Source organism: Hemitrygon akajei, chromosome 16, assembly GCF_048418815.1.
Source record: "Hemitrygon akajei chromosome 16, sHemAka1.3, whole genome shotgun sequence".
Lineage (NCBI taxonomy): Eukaryota > Metazoa > Chordata > Chondrichthyes > Myliobatiformes > Dasyatidae > Hemitrygon > Hemitrygon akajei.
The window spans coordinates 23640637-23658771 of NC_133139.1; the positions used below are offsets into that span (position 1 = coordinate 23640637).

Sequence of the window (18135 nt, forward strand, 5' to 3'; positions counted from 1 at the left end):
GAATGTGTGACAGACACTAATGTAACTCACACCACTACATTCCATACATTTACACATTCATATCAAACAAAAAATTAATTGAGCCATTATATTAGTAATACAGTTAACATGTGAATCGTAAGTACCAGAGACGCTGGTAAATTTGAGGTCTAGTAGACATGCTTATTTCTAACATTCTTTTCATCTGACTGAGAGCGAGTGATTTGCAACTCCTCTTCAGTCTTGTGCTGACAAATTCTGCTTCGGAGATTATTTATTGAGATACAGCACGGCATAGACCTTTCAATCCCTGATTTAACCCTAGCCTAATCACAGGTCAATTTACAATGACCAATTAACATACCAACTAGTTCATTTTTGGACTGTGGAAGGTAGCTGCAGCACCTGAAGGAAACACGTGCTGTCACAGGGAAAATGTACAACCTCTTTACAAACAGCGGCAGGAATTGAATCCTCGTTGCTGGCACTGTAAAGTGTCGTGTTAACCACTACACTACCATGCAGCCCTGCAAATAGCAACTGTGCAATCCCTTCTGCAGATGAATTGCTTAGAAAATAAAATCCTTGGCAATAATTAAATAATTTTCTGCTCTCCAAAGAAGCTAGAATAGCCAGTTTAATGTTGGAAGGAGTGAATTGCCTATTTAGACATTCTTTATTTTAGAATATGGTAATATTTTCAAATTTAACTGTTGTTGTTCCAGTTTTGCATGAGAGCATTCCATTTGTGTGTGGGGGGAGGGCAGGGAGAGGAGTGGGCTATCTTCGTTTATTAAGAAACATCTGCATTGCTTGCCCTCTCCCTCCACCATAGTCCCAAATGCTTAGCCTAAATTTTGCCTGGAAACTATTTGAAGCCTACAAAAAATGCCCCTAAGCACTGACAGAAGTATTTCTATAGGTCTTCCTACACTGTTGCGATGTAATTCAATACAAATTTGAAATATATAGTTCTCAGATAATACCTTTTGTTTTCTCTCTCCATCGTAATATTTATCTTCAACTTTTCTCAGTCTGATGCAAGGTTGGTGATCTTAAATATTAACTGTTTCATAATTGAAAGGAGGAAGTGGGTGTGTAATCAGTTTTCATAATGCATGCCTAAAATGTTTTTTTTTCCTCATAATAGGTATCCAAAGCTGCTGTAGACCTTATGAATTACTGTGAACAGCATGCCCGGAATGATCCACTGATTCTTGGAGTCCCAACGTCTGAAAATCCTTTCAAGGAGAAAAAGCCCTGCATCATCCTATAGCTTTGCCCATAATGTATGAAGCACAGCGCATTAAAAGCCAATTTGTGATTGCCAACATTATTAAATACTCTAACCAGTGAAGAGGTGTTTAAATAAGGATTGTACTTAAAACTACAGTTGAACCAGTGTTTGCAAATCTAACAAAGGGGATTTAGAAATTTAGTCAATGCCAATGAAAATTAAGTTCACCAGATTAAGAAGGGGATGAATTTTCTCATGAATGTGCTTTCTCATTTGTCTAAAGTTTGATTGAAATAAGTAGATATATTTGTTGTGGTGGGAGGGAGGGAAAATGTCAGATTACCTTTCTGGTAGAAATCCCAGTTAAATGGAATTGTATAATATATACACCTTCAATTTGAAGGAATTTTCAAATACTTAACACAGAATTGAGACCCTCAATTGAATGTCCAACTATTGAAACATCAAATATGAAGTAGCTTATCCCCTTTAAGTATATTATCAGGCTTTGTAAATAAGGTCAATTTTAAGTTACTCTGCTTATTTGATCAATACTGGGTGTATTAGTTTTATTAGTAAGTTTGATTAATTTAGCTCAGTGATAGGATTTTTGTGAAACTGTATCTTCCCAAACATCATCTATTTTAATCAATGTCAAAAACCTGTTTTAGAAAATTGAACATTGTGCAGCAATGTTTCCAGAGTGTAGCTTATGGTAGATCAGAAGTAATAGAACCTTTAGTGTTAAAGATTTGTCTTTAGGTTATGTGTACAGAATAATTTTTCAGTGTCTTGATTTACACTGACAATTGCTAATTAATATAGAACACTACATATATGGCATCAGTATTGGTTCAGATTTGTATTACATAGTGCTCTAGTGCATTTGGCAGTTTGATTTTTTTTTAAGAGGTGGAAGGAGGCATAACAAACTCATCACTGACTTAAACTGGGTGGGAAAGCAGTGTATGTTGCACCTAATACTGTATATTTTCTTCAGGTAATTTAAAATCCTGCATAGTAAATGATAAAGGAATAAATAGTAAACATCAACTGGTCTTTTGGCCCTTTGGCAAATCAGATTTTTTAATTGGCTAAGATTTGTATGAATTGTGATTTGAAGAAGTTATTAAAACAGTTTCTTGGACTGTGGAAGAAGCTATTAAATTTGAGAAAATCTTCAGATGAATTCAGCAATTTCAACAGACTCTATTTCAGAATTTGTACAAAAAAGTGGGTACAGTCTGCAAAATACCTGATCAACACTTCAGTGCTTGTCTCCTATTTGTTAGTCAAGTTGAATAGTGTAAGAGCAACTTAACTCTGCTTGCAATATCAGGCTGGAATGAGAAAAGTACTAGTGCCAACTGGGATTTTACTCTGTACTTGCTGTAAACTTTTATAATTCCTAATTTGAAAGTAAAATATTTATACAACAGTAGTAACATACATTTGTAAGTTAGTTTTCCTGTATCTTTTGAAAAAGGCTTTCCTTCTGATTACAACTGCCAAATGTAAATGATATCTACCCAGATAGTGAATTTTCCTGTGGTATAAAATTAACTACCTGGTAATGCTGCATGATTTTAATATACCTTCAGGTCCTACCTCATCAAACAGGGAAAAGCCTTTGTCCTATCAAAGCTGAAAGGCTTCCACATTTAAAAAAAACGGACTAGTGTTAAGGGAAAATTGAAATGGAAATTCACTGTCTTTGTACATATTATAAATGTCATCCAAAATCTGTGTATCTTAAAATTTAAGTTTTTGGGTACAAGAGACAACAAAACAACCTGCCTGAGTTTAAAGTTTGTTGTGTCTTCTAACTGTTCAGCCTGCATTTTGCACTAGGATTTATTAATCTCTTATTTCAGTATCCATAACATATTCAGATAAAAACTCAAATTGTCTGGACTCTTTGCAAATTAAGTGCATTAGAGATTACAATTCCACCAAGGTGCTTGGATGAATATTATTCTGAAATCCCAACCTAAATTTATTGCATTACTTCAACTTGGTGCTGTTTATATTTTGAAAAATACATAGCATACGTATCTGCTTGGTTCCGTACTTAGTAGCAGAACAGTTGGAGGAACATTTTTATTGTTTAGAGTGTCAGCTTTAGTGAAAAAGCCACTATTTATTGCCCATCCATTTTCCCTTGAGAGGTGATGATAAGCTTCCACCTTGGTAAAGATACTGCCATATTGGGAGATAATTCCAGAATTTAGACCCAATTCTCATCAAGGACTGGGGAGATTTACTAGGACAAGATGCTGTGCAGCTTGTAAAGATCTGCAGCTAGTGGTGTTTCTATGTACTTTCTGCCCCCAGACTTGATGGTGGATGTTATGGGTTTAGGAGATGATATTGATTATGGTAGATGAGTAGCTATTGTGCATTTTGTGAATGCAGCCACAAAGCATTGATGCTGAATGGATGGATGGGCTGGCAATCAAGTGAGCTGTTTTGTCTAATATTCTGTCATGCTCTTGGATGTTACAGTTGCACTGATCCAGGCAAGTGCAAACTAATCCATTAGGTTCTGACTTGTGCCTTGTAATAGATTATCTTAATTACTGAGCCCTTTCCTACCTGGGAAAGTACACTTCAACTGTGCCATTTCCAGTCACTGTGGCTAATTAAAGTGTTGAGGATATTAGTGTCATCATCTTCCTCTCCTTCCTCCTTGTAATCTGGTCAAAACTTTAATCGATACAGCACCAAAACTTCTTTAAAGATGCGAAATGTTTTATAAAACCAGAGAGACCCTTTTGACAAGCATTTACTGCTATATCTTCTATGTATGAATGTATATATCTTCCAAACTCCGCATAGATTGATTTTGGTTTTAGTGATCTGTTTACCAGAAGTAATCATCTGCATCATCAAATTCTGTGTTTATGTCTCTATGAGAAGTATCTGACTCAGCACCGAGAAAAATCAAATATGGTATAAACATAAAAATAACCCACACAAACTTCCTTCTGTTACTAAGTTGCTGTTAGAAATGTTTTTTTTCTATAATGCAGGCAATGCTCCCCACCCAAGTTTCCCTTTTGTTCTCCTCCCATAGGATGCTAACCACCCAGCCGATAATAGATGAATATCTGTCAGGGGAAGGAAAACACAAGGACTATAGACCATAGAATAAAAGTTACAAAAATGCAAATTAATTATAATTGTGACTTGTAATTACACTGGAAGATTTCTGAGTTCAGTAAATTTCATTGTACAGATTCAGTTTTTCACCTCTGGTGGTCTCATTTGACCCCCCTCGTTGTCTTCAAACAATTGCTATCAAATCCCTTTGATCTTAAAACAAACACCTGTGTTAATGCAGTAGCGGTTTCCAGCCAAGTCCAACAGTATTTTATACTACATATAAATCAGAGTTTTGAGTAGATCAGCATTCTCTAAATACTTGCAATGAGACAAATTGGATTGAATCCAAGAAAATCAATTCAATAATGTTACAATAAACAACCTGACTTCTAAGAAAATGGTCCAAACATTCTAACTAAATCATAATGACCAAGATTGAGACTGATCTGTGGCATGTTGGAGATGTGAACTTGCTTATTTGAGCTCCTGTGCATTTGCATTATAGCACTGTTCCAACCTTTTGAGCTGAAGGTTGAATGTGTGGTATAATTTAAATAAAGGAACTACACTTGTGCACAATACTTTGTCATTCATGCAACACAGTTCTTATGCAACATAAATATCGGCCTGTTCATAAGGTTGGCACTCAGGCTCTTGGTAGCCATTCCGAATGCAATATATAGTTAGATGTAGATTGGGTTTTGATGAATATATTTATGTTACCTGCACTTGATTGAACTGACCAATGATCCTTCAGGCTATTACTATTGTGGGCTAGTGTATTTTACCAGTAAATGGCTAAACGTACCAAGAATTTATATTACATGAGTTAATTTTGTCTGCCAATGATTGTTTACTTTGCTGCCTCTTTCTAATCAATTAAATGAGATTTTGTGCCAACAAACCCTCCAGCTAGTTTCTTTCAGATGTTGCCACTATCCATGCCTTAGCTTAAATCACTGATACTAGAATCCCAGGCTTTTGACAACTCCAATTCTGCATGTGCTGAATATCCATCAGTACTCTTTCCATTATTGTCCCCGGTTTGTACTTAAGTGTTTTATTTTCCCCCTTGCTTGGCATGGAAAAAGTATTTTAAGCATTGGATATGTGAAAGGATTTAAAGTCCCTATGTTCAAATGTTCCCTTGTTTGTGAATTCACTTAATTGGTAATGTATTCAGTAAGAAATTGTAGGAGTGTTTCATCAAATTGTTCCTTCCATTGATGCTGGGTAATTATTGGGTAGATTGTACATATGTTTTTGGAGCTGACTGGGCTGCATACTTCACACATTGTGTTATCAGGGAGGCTGCCAGTGTTAAATTTTTCTACCATATTTTTTATGTGTAATTCTTAGAGATGAAGGTATATCATTAATTCACCAAATTTACTGTATAGTAGACTATCGCTTGATTGCTGTACATGTTAAAAGTGTTAACACAAATTGCATTGTATATCAATAATTAAAAGCACAAACCTTGTACACGAATGTTGCTGAGTCTATCTACCAATTTGGTATTATGGAAAATCTCATCATCAATGTTCTGTACATGTGTTTTATTGATTGCATTCCAGATTCCTTCGGAAAGATTGGCCCAACAGTAGTATTTCGCTGCTGCTTTTGGCGTCTATTCACTAATTTTATTTCTCCTTGTCCTTTCATTTGCAAATGTTAGTCATTGAAGCTTTATTTTATGAAAGAGCAGCCTTTCATGGTTGAACTTGAACTGTGATAACCTTAGCTGTGATTTTGAAGGTCTCCAGGTTGGATACAGACTAATTCTAAATCATCATAAATTATGACCTGCTGTGTTTTCTACTGGATGAACGTTCTTCAAAAATGTTAAAAGCTCAGATCACAAATCTCTATTTGTTGTTCAATCAACTACCCCTCCCCCACACCACCATAAGAAATTCTGTTATTTGAATCTATTGTACAATTGGGACTTTCGGTGCCAGACTATTTTCTGTTAGTTTTTCCAGACTCATGAATGCTATTCCTATTAATAACCCAATACACTTTTAATTCACTATTTTTAGTTGTTAGTGTTGTAGTACATTTTCCAGTGAATTTGGAAGCGTTAAATGGAATATGGGAATATGGGCTGCAGTGAGTGTCAGGGCAGCACAGAAATCTTGGCCTTGGTGTCAAAGCAGCACGCAAATCCTGGGAAACATCAACCATGAGCCAGATACCAAACTATTGAGATTTCCAAATAGTTGGCAAGCAGATTATTAGAATTTTACTGTACTGTTTATTGCATTTTAATGTGTGTAGCTGGTTTGCAGATTTTTAAAAGCAAATTGAAAAGTCTTTCATATTGACTTAGTAGGAATTATAAATTCATTTAAATTAAAATTGAACTACAGATGGCCAAGTGCAGTTATATACCATTGTGATAGTTAATGTTATTACATAAAAACCTCAAAGGAAAGTACAGGCCCTTCAGCCCATTATGTTGTGCCAACCTTTTAATCCACCCTAAGATCAATCTAACTTTCCCTCCTACATAGGCCTCTATTTTTCTGTCATTCGTGTACCTATCCAAGAGTTTCTTAAATGTCCCCAATGTATCTTAGTCTACCACCACTCCTGGTAGGGCTTTCCACACACCCTCTCTATGTAAACAACTTGCCTCTGGCATCCCCTCCCTCTATACTTTGCTCCAATCACCTTAAAATTATGCACCCCTGGGAAAATGTCTGTCTGATTTTAGCGGTGAAGGTACAATCCATTTGTTGTCTCAAGACTGTTCTTTTATCAAATTAGAGTTCAGTTTTCCATCCTAATTTTCCATGTAGTCAGTGCTGATCCATAAAGCAGAATACCAATTAAAACTAGTAATTAAGCTGCAGTTCAATTAATCTACTCATTATTTCTCTGTGAGAGCACTATTATAGTATTGCACAAGTTATTTGCTGACCCAAATTAATGCACTAGCCCATTTGTGTCATCTCCTTAAGTACTATTCCAATTTAAGTAGAACATACAAATACAAGTATTAATATACTGTGACAAATTCTGAATTCAGTTTCTAAGTTCAATTTATATTTACTTCTGTTTATAAGACATTATTTTCATGTTAGCATTTACAGTGGCATGCAAAAGCTTGGGCATCCCTGGTCAAAATTTCTGTTACTGTGAATAGTTAAGTGAGTAGAAGATGAACTGATAACCAAAAATCATAAAGTTAAAGATGAAACATTCTTTTCAACATTTTAAGCAAGATTAGTGTATTCTTTTTGTCTTGTACAATTTTAAAGTGGGAAAAGTAGGAAGGGAGCACCATGCAAAAGTTTGGGCACCCCAAGAGATTTGAGCTCTCAGACAACTTTTACCAAGGTCTCAGACCTTAATTAGCTTGTTAGGGCTATGGCTTGTTCACAGTCATCGTTAGGAAAGGCCAGGTGATGCAGATTTCAAAGCTTTATAAATACCCTTACTCCTCAAACCTTGTCCCAACAATCAGTAGCCATGGGCTCCTCTAAGCAGCTGCCTGGCACTCTGAAAATTAAAATAAATGATGCCCACAAAGCAGGAGAAGGCTATAAGAAGATAGCAAAGCATTTTCAGGTAGCCGTTTCCTCAGTTCGTAATGTAATTAAGAAAAATGGCAGTTAACAGGAACAGTGGAGGTCAAGTTGAGGTCTGGAAGACCAAGAAAACTTTCCAAGAGAACTGCTCGTAGGATTGCTAGAAAGGCAAATCAAAAACCCCGCTTGATTGCAAAAGACCTTCAGGAAGATTTAGCAGACTCGAGTGGTGATGCACTGTTCTACTGTGCAGTGACACCTGCACAAATATAACCTTCATAGAAGAGTCATCAGAAGAAAACCTTTCCTGAATCCTCACCACAAAATTCAGCATCAGAAGTTTGCAAAGGAACATCTAAATAAGCCTGATGCCTTTTGGAAATGAGTCCTGTGGACTGATGAAGTTAAAATACAACTCCTTGGCCGCAATGAGCAAAGGTATGTTTGGATAAAAAAGGGTGCAGAATTTCATGAAAAGATCACCTCACCAACTGTTAAGCACGGGGGTGGATTGATCATGCTTTGGGCTTGTGTTGCAGCCACTGGCACAGGGAACATTTCACTGGTAGAGGGAAGAATGAATTCAAATAAATATCAGCAAATTCTGGAAGCAAGCATCACACCATCTGTAAAAAAAAACTGAAGATGAAAAGAGGATGGCTTCTACAACAGGATAACGATCCTAAACACACCTCAAAATCCACAATGGACTACCTCAAGAGTAGGTTGAAGGTTTTGCCATTGCCCTCACAGTCCCCTGACCTAAACATCATCAAAAATCTATGGATAGATCTCAAAAGAGCAGTGCATGCAAGATGGCCGAAGAATCTCACAGAACTAGAAGCCTTTTGCAAGGAAGAATGGGTGAAAATCCCCCCAAACAAGAATCGAAAGACTCTTAGCTGGCTACTGAAAGCACTTACAAGCTGTGATAACTTACCAAAGGGGGTATTACCAAGTAATGACCACGCAGGGTGCCCAAACTTTTGCTTTGGGCCCTTCTCCTTTTTTGTTATTTTGAAACTCCAGAAGAAGTGGGGGTGGGGGGGGGGGGGAAGTAATCTTGCTTAAAATATTAAAGAAATGTGTTATCTTTAACTTTATGCCTTTTGGAAATCAGGTCATCTTTTACTCGCTTAGCTATTCACAGTAACAGAATGCATGCCACTGTATATATTAAATATTAATTTGCTTTTTTTCTTTCTGTGCCTCTAATTGTGAACTGTGTTTAGAATTGTTTTGTAAAACAAATTTGCTAATATTGGCAGTGTTGAATTACAACTTTCCTGTTCTTTGGTTATCTGGTTGTTACTTAGACCATTGGTTACTCATCTTCCTCCTTTAGTGTTGCAATTTTGTTTATTTGCTTCCATATTAAGAACAATAGTTATTCCAATTTTTTGAAGTGAAGATCTTGGAGAACCTGATCATTTGCAGTAATGGAAACAAGGGAGGAAAAAGCATGCCTGAAATGCAGAGTCTTTCTTACCAATCTCCAAACCTGAAAAAAATGTTGAAACCACCAACTAGTATTTTTTTAAAATAAACTGTTTATTTGTATTGAAGGATGTAGACTTGTCATGAGCTGAAAGCTTTTAGTTAATCAATTTTCTGGACTTAAGAGTATGCTATTTGGAAAAGGAAGCACTGACTTAGTGGTTTGTATACCATTTGACAAATGGATAAATATTTAACTTATTAATCATTAATAGAATAATGTAAAATACTGTTACTTGTCAAATGTTTCTGATTCTATGAAGTCTATTTTTTCAGGCCTTGTTCTTAATTGTCTGAGGATATTTCACATATTGTGCTTTTTAAACAATATTGAAAGCCTTTGCTAATTTCAAATCACCACTTTGATGATGTTAACCTCTTTGATGCATTAGATTTGGTCCAATATGCACAAAAATAGTCCACCTTTATCCTCTCCTTTCACGAGCTCCTGTCCCATTGTCTGCTTCATCATTTCCTTGTGAAGCCAGTCTGTCATTCATCAGAATAAGACAAGTTAGCACGTTCCACTTCAAACAGGTTTTCTTTTATGCAGTATCTAGAAATTGTCAAATTTTAGATTTTCCACATTTTACTGATTTTCAAAAGCACAGCTGTCTTAATAAATGTTAGAGTCCCTTGGACTGGTGGTATTCATTGTGCATTTTTCTTTCCTTTGTGCACCTTCGATGCATTTGCATTCATTTTTATTTACAGAAGAATTTTAAACCAAATCTAATCCAGCCAAATATCAACGTGTTACCTTTCTAGGGGGTTTGTCAGGAATCAATACCAGAGGGTCCTTCTGAATTTTATTCTCCAAAACCCAAAATGTTAAATATGCTGGAAATATTCAACAGGTCAGGCAACATCGGCAGAAAGAGACCTTCCATCATGAGTCTTATTCGTCCCCAGCCTAAGCTCTTTCTCCACTATGATGCCTCATAACTGCTATATCTGACAATTAATAATTGCAGCCTCAGACCCAACATAATATGGACTTTACAGGCATAAATTCTAGAGAATGGTGAAATGGTATTTAGACCTCACTGCCGGAAGTAAAGAAGAAAAATGCAGATTTCCAATCTGTAAACATCTGACTTTGAGTTATTTCAGACTTTGAGTAATTACTGAAAATCAGACATTGTGTAATCTGATTAGTGTAAACCAAATAGTATTGTAGGGTGAGTGAAGGATATCTTGATTCCCAGTCAGGAGGAATGTGCTATTCACATGCCCTCAATTCTGGAGTGGAAGCAAAAGTGACTTCCCAGTCACAGTATCTTTTAACAAAAAAAAAACGGGTTTTATTACTATAATTTTGTTGGAGTTTCTTTTGCACAGTTCTCTTGTGAAGACTTTTAACTTCTTGCGGGATCACAGACCAAAAGCTTCTTTCTGAGACCTTGCACAGATTGAACATTGTAAGTGAGAGCAAATTATATCTACAGTTGGATTGTACTGAGCTTAAGTCACTCGATGTCAGTGGATATAGTTTCAAGCACAGAGAGCAAATGTACCTTAATCATATTGAAATATGTTTGGCAGCAGATTCACAGTGTCATCCATTTGAACACTTCATGTGACCTAGCAGCATTATGCTAGGTTCACTATTCCGATCAATGGCCCTTTTGATGTACCTGGTAATCCCAATTCACACATGCTAAAAGAATTTTCTTAAATTGTTTTAGTGTAGTCATGTGATTAATGGATATGAACAGTTTTCATCTTCCACAACTTAACAACTTCTAAGGGACCAAATTCCTCGGGCAGGTTAATCATCCTGTCCTTGTATGAGATAAACTTGATGTCATATTTCCTAAGGTTATTCTGTACGGATTTATCTTGTTTAAAAGCTTCAGTGGATGAACAGGAAGAAATTTAATCCTATTTTTAAAATTAGACGTACTTGATTACCAACACTTTTTGAAATGTAACATTGCTGTTTCCTTACTCACTCAGTGCTTTGTTCATATCAACTTAAAATCAAGCTTCTAAGATGATGTTAACCATTATTCTGCTATTGCTCCCCAACTCCTTAAGTCATCCATGTATTTCCAAGACTTCTTGAAAGAATCTCCCTATTCATAATTCATTGGTTGGAAATCTCTTGTCTCATAGTTTTGAAAAGCATTAATTTGATCACTGTATTTCCATGTTCGGATAAGACTACAAAGAGGTTTCATCTTGATTAGTTCAATTAATACTTTAATATTAAATACCACTATTTGTATGTGAATTTAGTTAGCAATTGCAGACAAGGCATTAGCACACCTCTCACTAGCATGATAATTTTTATTAGTGTATAGACATAGTGTCTAAAGCCCCATTTGCTACCCTTGGCTCTTTCCAGAAATGCTCATCTCTTTTGTTATAGTGCATTAATAAAATTTTGTTTAAAATATGCTTGGCACTATAATACACTATGTGAATGATGGTTGCCAAATAGTGGGGTTATAATGAAGAAAATCTCACTTTGGTTGTCTGATACCCTCATGCAGATAATCTAGAGCGGCAGCACATAACCTGATTTGCGAAGTGAGCTTAACAATGAAAGTTTAACACCATTTAATAATGTTTTGTAGCAAATTTGGTTGCCAGATTCTGACCTTGTCAAACTTGTCAGAATTTCTTACTGCCATAAAAATGTGTGTAATTGTTTTTTCTTCTAGTTTAGCTATATACCCTTTAACTTTTTTTCTAATGTGTCATTGCCTGGTTCGTTTGTTTATTTTGTGAACATGTTAAGAACGAATTGATGACAATAAAATATTCACATTTTCAAACATGTCTTTGAGATTATTCTTTAAGAGGACGCTGTGGTTCAGCAGTCTCTCCTGCAGTGAGTTGTGTGTGGACTGTTGCAACAAATATCAAATGCTTCCACCCCCCCCCCCCCCCACACACACTTAACTTGCTTCCTCTGCAAATTATAAATGCTAATTACTGGAGGAGGAAGCAGTTGGCTTAAACTAAGTTCTCAAACAATAAAAGATGAGGGTTGATCCTCCACCCCCACTGCCCATAGTGCTCTTTAAGTAAAAGGTTAAAGAAAGGGCAGAACTGCACTGGGAGAAATTTAGCTGATATCTGCCACTGAGTGCAAAATTGTGGTCATGGTAGTGGAACGAAGTTTTGGTAAAAGTGATCTTTGAAAGCTTGGTAGAGGAAAAGCAGGCAGCTTTAATTTGCACCATTTTTCCAGACTGAATCAATTTGATAATGCCTCAGTTGATGACACCTCCAACAATGTAGCATCTAATTAGCTATATTGAGTTGCATAAATGTTATTACTCTGAAATGGTGTTCACGTCCATTACATTACTCTGACCAAGACTGCCTCATACTTCAAACTAGTGTAACAATAGAAGCAAGCGTAGACCATCCCAGCTCTTATGCATGATCTGACATAACAGCTTAGTGGTATGTCAGTATCTCTTTTCTACACCAACACCATATCCCTTAATTCCCTCTATCAAAAACAATCCATCTTTCTCTTGAATGTTATAAGTGACCAAGCCTCCACAGCCCTCAGGTGTAGAATATATTTGAAGCTCACTACCTTCTGAGTGGAACAAGTTTTTTCATAGAACATAGAACATAGAAATCTACAGCACATTACAGGCCCTTCAGCCCACAATGTTGTGCCAACCATGTAACCTACTCTAGAAACTGCCTAGAATTTTCTAAGTTCCTCTGAGCTGAATGGCTGAGCCCTTCTAGACTGTGACCCCTGGATTCTAGAATTCCGGAATCTAAACTCTTGAGCCTGCTTCCTATTTTGCACATGTCGAGGATGAGATCAACTTTAATTCTTCTAAACTTTTGAGCATTAGTCTAACCTGATTTAATCTCTCAAAACATTATGATTTGTGCAAATAAGTCAGTAAACATTCTGGTCATATACATAGATTCTGCAGATGCTGAAATCCAGAGTAGTGTACACAAAATGTTGGAGGAACTCAGCAGGTCAAGGGGCATCTATGGAGAGGAACAAAGAGTCAATATTTCGGGCCAAGACCCTTCAACAAAACTTCCTGTAGATGCTGCGTGACCTGCTGAGTTCCTCCAACATTTTGTGAGTTAGTAAGCATTGTTTGCTTGTAGTTTTATTTAAGCTGTTAAAAGCATTGATTCCCTGTAGTTTCATAACTGTCAAGCCTGGCTGCAGAAGTGCATTTTGCTATTGTGCTGCAAACCTAGAAAAAACAGCCAAGCTCCATTCTTATCATCTATGACTTTGAAGTATAAAATTAGTAAACCATATAGGGTTTATTTGCATTGCATTTTGTTCCCTGCAGATTTGCAGTTCAGAAGTTGAAACTAAGCTATAATATTTTACAGTTTCTCTGAATATAATTAATCATGCTCAGCTGATGTTTCACATGGGAATGGAGCAAATATTCCATATCTTAGGAAAATTTACTACTCCCTTGCTGCATGGCCTCTGAGATGGGAGATTGTATAGCAAAGAACAGCTTCAGTATTTTTTATTTCTCGCTCACCCAAGTTGTTTCCTGCAGAGGTACAATTTGGCAGCTACCACCCATTTTGTAGGACTGCCTACAAAAAACCTCCTTAATATGTGACTCAATGCTCAATACCTAATGTGAGTTAAATTGCTTTCTGGAACAATCAATAGACTTATCATTGCAATCGTGATAAGTTTCACATTTGATTTTCAAAATGCTATAGGCTCCTTTGAGCAATTGTTCATTTCAGAACACAGTTTTTACTAACCCAATCAGAATTACTGCTTCTGATTCAACTACCTTTGGGAGGGAGAAATGTACGTGTGGCAGAAATTGTTCTTTCCTTTATTCATGAATAACCTATCCCTACTGAGTTTTGAAGAATAATCTGTAATCCACATGGATGCTGGTAATGGAACAATAACAAAATGCTACTTAGATCTCTTTGGGGAAAAGGAATGTATAATGAAAAGCTGGAAAATAAATGTACTGGTTGTATGCTTGCTTATAATGTTAGAATTCGGTAGAAACAGAACATAATGAATAGTTCATGAAATATTTACATTTTTTCCTATTGTTTCCTTTATACGAGTATTCATAAAGCTAAGGCTAGTTTGTATAATGTGTTCAGTCAGTTTCAAATTGGCAATAAATTATTTTGGTCAAAGCTACCAGCAAATACAATACTACATCTAAGGGACCTTTACATTCTTCAGTTCCTAGTAATCCTTTTGGGAAGAAATACAATGCTAAAGTTCTCAAAATATAACACATACTATACAATCCTTGTTAGTCTGATGATGAATGTTTGGAGGACCCTGTAGTTACAATTACATCAAGAGCTCAGTCTTACGTACCTGGTTAAATGAGCCATATGGATACAATTGCTATTATACATGGAAAATCATGCAACTCATTAACCATTTCACATTGAATGTCATAATTGAATGTCCTGGCATCTTGCCATCTTTAAATGGATGTGGATTCTAAAGATCACGCCGTTGCCTGCTACTGAGTGTACATCTATTAGCATTCTATCATCTCTCCTTAATGGTGCACATTGGGTTTGAGCATCATGTCCTCTGAAATAATATGAAAGGTCACTCCTTTAAAATAAAAGTTAGTCGAAGAAAAGCCCATCATCTTCTCGAGGTACACAAAGTTGTTCAGTGCTGCAGTATTTTGTTGCCAGGGACCATAATGTCTAAAACTTAGAATAGATAAAAGGTGCAGTTATAAACTATATTGCTCATTCCAGGGGTTCCCAACCTAGGAACCCCGGACCCCTCAGTTAATTGTAAGGCTCGTTCATTGGCATCAAAAAGGTTTGGACCCCGATTGCTGTTATGCTATAGAAAGAATGGCAGAAGTGGGGTAAAAATGCATTTTAATTGGAAAATTGAATAGAACAGCTTGACTGGAAAATAGTAGTGATAGGCTATACAAATCAGACAAAGCCCAATTCAATTCCAAGCCTGTACCTTTACCTTATCTCATAAGGTGCTGCAGGTTTCCTTTGTGCCAGTCTAACCAGAGGGGAAAAAAGCCAGCCAATTCCCACTCTTGATCATTATCTGATAACCTGAGTACTAGATTCCCGATGAGTTGTGCTCACCCTGTTATGCATCCTGGATAAATAGCCTTGTATCGCTCGTCTACATTTAAGCAAGGAAGTCATGCATCAAAGATGCTCATTGAACTGTAATCAGTGGAAATCTGTGTCTTTAGAGAATGTGAAAATGCAATATCACACAAAAAAAATTTAAATAATCCGAAAGTTTTTAACCAGCAAGGGATCAAACTTCAATTACCCCTTGCTTCAGTGCTAATTGTAAAATAGGAAAGCACATGAAGGACAATGTTCAGTATGTCTGAGTAATGCATAGATTCAAGATTGTTCAACGTTATTTCCAGTACAGTAGTGCAAAGGAGAATGCAAGAATTACCACTACGGATCTGATGCGGTACCAAAACAAACAAGATAAATGAACACAGTTTTTAAAATGGTAAATATAAATATGTAAACAATCTCTCCTGCCCACCCCCAACCTTTTAAATCTACGCCCTAGTTTTTTTTCTCCAGTCCTGCCAAAGGGTTTCGGCCCAAAACATAGACCGTACTCTTCTCCATAGATGCTCCCTGGCCTGCTGAGTTCCTCCTGCATTTTGTGTGTGTTGCTATATAAATATGTAAGGTAGCCATTTACACAGATTGATTGCATGTCTGTGGAAGGTGAATGACAGGAAATTAATAAAGTTGGGGTGGGATTAGTGGGTGGAGCTGTTGATCAGCCTTACTGCTTGGGGAAAGTCACTTTTTCTGAGTCTGGTGGTCCTGGTGTGGATGCTGCATAGCCTCCTCCCTGATGGGAGTGGAACAAACAACCCATGAGAAGGGTGGGTGTGATCCTTTGTGATGTTATTGGCCCTTTGCTGGTACATTTCTGTATATATAGCCTTGATGGTGGGAAGACTGGTGCCAATGATGCTTAGGGCAGTTTTGGCTACTTGCTGTAGAGGTGGGGAGAAGCTCCATTCAATGCAGGTTGGCATTTCCATTGCATCCTGAATAGTGGACTACCTGACTGGCAGACCACAGCATGTGTGGCTTCAGAGCTGTGCATCAGACAGGGCTATAAGCAGCACTGGGGCCCCACAGGGGACTGTATTGGCTCCCTTCCTGTTTACCCTGTATACCTCAGAATTTAGACACAACACTGAGTCATGTCATCTGCAGATGTTCTCTGAGGACTCAGCAATAGTTGGGGGTGTATAAAGGAGGGGAATGGAAGGATGAATACAGGCTCCTGGTGGAGGACTTTGTCAAATGGTGCAAGCTGAATCATCTGCCCCTCAACATCAGTAAGTCAAAGGAGATGGTGATGGACTTTAGGAAAACTAAGACTGCACCCCTCCCTTTTCAACATTGATGGTGATGGTGAGGACCTACAAGTACCTGGCGGGTGGGGGGGGGGCGCTTAGATGACAGACTTGAGTGGAGCACTGACACAGAGCCTGTGTACAAGAATGCCGAGAATTGCCTCTACTTCCTGAGGAGACGGGTCTCTCCACATGCCCTACCAGTCTGTTTTGCACTAGTAAAATCTTCTATGCGGTGGTGTGCTGGGGCAATGGCATCAACGCGGATGATGCCAACAGGCTCAATAAACTGATTAGAAAGGCTGGCTCTGATTTTGGAGTCAAACTGGACACACTGGAGGCTGTGGGAGAACAAAGGACCCTACAGAAAATCCTGGCAATTCTAGACAATGTTTCTCAACGCTCTGCATGCCAATTTAGCTGAACAGAGGAACACTTTTAGTAATAGACTAAGACAACTGCGCTGCTCCAACGAACGCTATATGAGGTCATTCTTATCCTCGGCTATTAGGCTATATAATGAGTCAACCTATAGCGGGGGAAGTGATAACCCTTTCCTGTTAAACTGTTTGAGGTAACTTATTTTTATTACTTTTTTTTTGTACTTCTGTCCTAATATTTGAACGTCTGTATACTGGTGATGCTACTGTTGCACTGTAATTTCCTTTGGGACCAATAAAGCATCTATCTAGAGTTTTCCTGTCCACGGCAGTGCAGTTTCCATACCATGCAGTGATGCAGATGATTAGGATGCTCTCTGCTGTGTATCTGTAGAATGAAGTGAGATGTGCATAGTTCAGCTCTCTTCATCCTCCTCAGAAAGTAGAGTTGTAGGAAGTATTAGAAGAATTCTCCTAAGAATTAATAGATGGTAGGAATTAAATTATACCATTTTATCTGAGGGCAGCAACAAAGACCTGCAATAAATTAAATAATCTATGGCTGACCATAGCCGTGAAAACCATGGGAGATATTATTCTGTTATTAACACTTCAACTAGTTTTCTAGTCCTCTGCATACAGTAAGTTAACTCTCTGAAATGATTTGAAAAGAAGCAATCTTTAAAAAAATCTATAGACCATCGTCTTCGTAAGGTAACTAAATGTCCAGCTAGTCCGGCTTTATCTTGCCAGAGATCCCAACATCAACACCTGGAATAAGTAAATGGACTAGCTGATGTGATTGTTGGCTACATGGTCATGGATGGTTTGTATTATTGATGCTATAGAAAGAGTGGCAAAAAGTCAGAAAGTGTTGGGGTGAGAAACATATTTTCTTTGATGGTTGGCTACATGGTCATGGATGGTTTGTATTATTGATGCTGCAGAAAGTCAGAAAGTGTGGGTGTGAGAAACATATTTTTGTTGATCTGGGATTTTATGGTCTGAATTTTTGAAGGTGTCAGGACAAGTTGAGAAGTTGCCTTTGAGAA

The 18135-nt window shown here is 37.3% G+C and overlaps 1 protein-coding gene across 11 annotated transcripts in view; it reads left to right on the forward strand.

Moving 5' to 3' along the window:
* The window catches only part of LOC140739827 (guanine nucleotide-binding protein G(I)/G(S)/G(O) subunit gamma-7), a 152683-nt gene extending 146871 nt beyond the window's left edge, over positions 1-5812 (forward strand). For all 11 annotated transcript variants that reach the window (XM_073068404.1, XM_073068397.1, XM_073068405.1 and 8 more), the window contains one exon: positions 1130-5812. In XM_073068404.1, the coding sequence (XP_072924505.1) occupies positions 1130-1255 (126 nt within the window). In that variant the 3' untranslated portion in view covers positions 1256-5812. The remainder of the gene's footprint in view (positions 1-1129) is intronic.
* The last annotated feature ends 12323 nt before the right edge of the window (positions 5813-18135 follow it).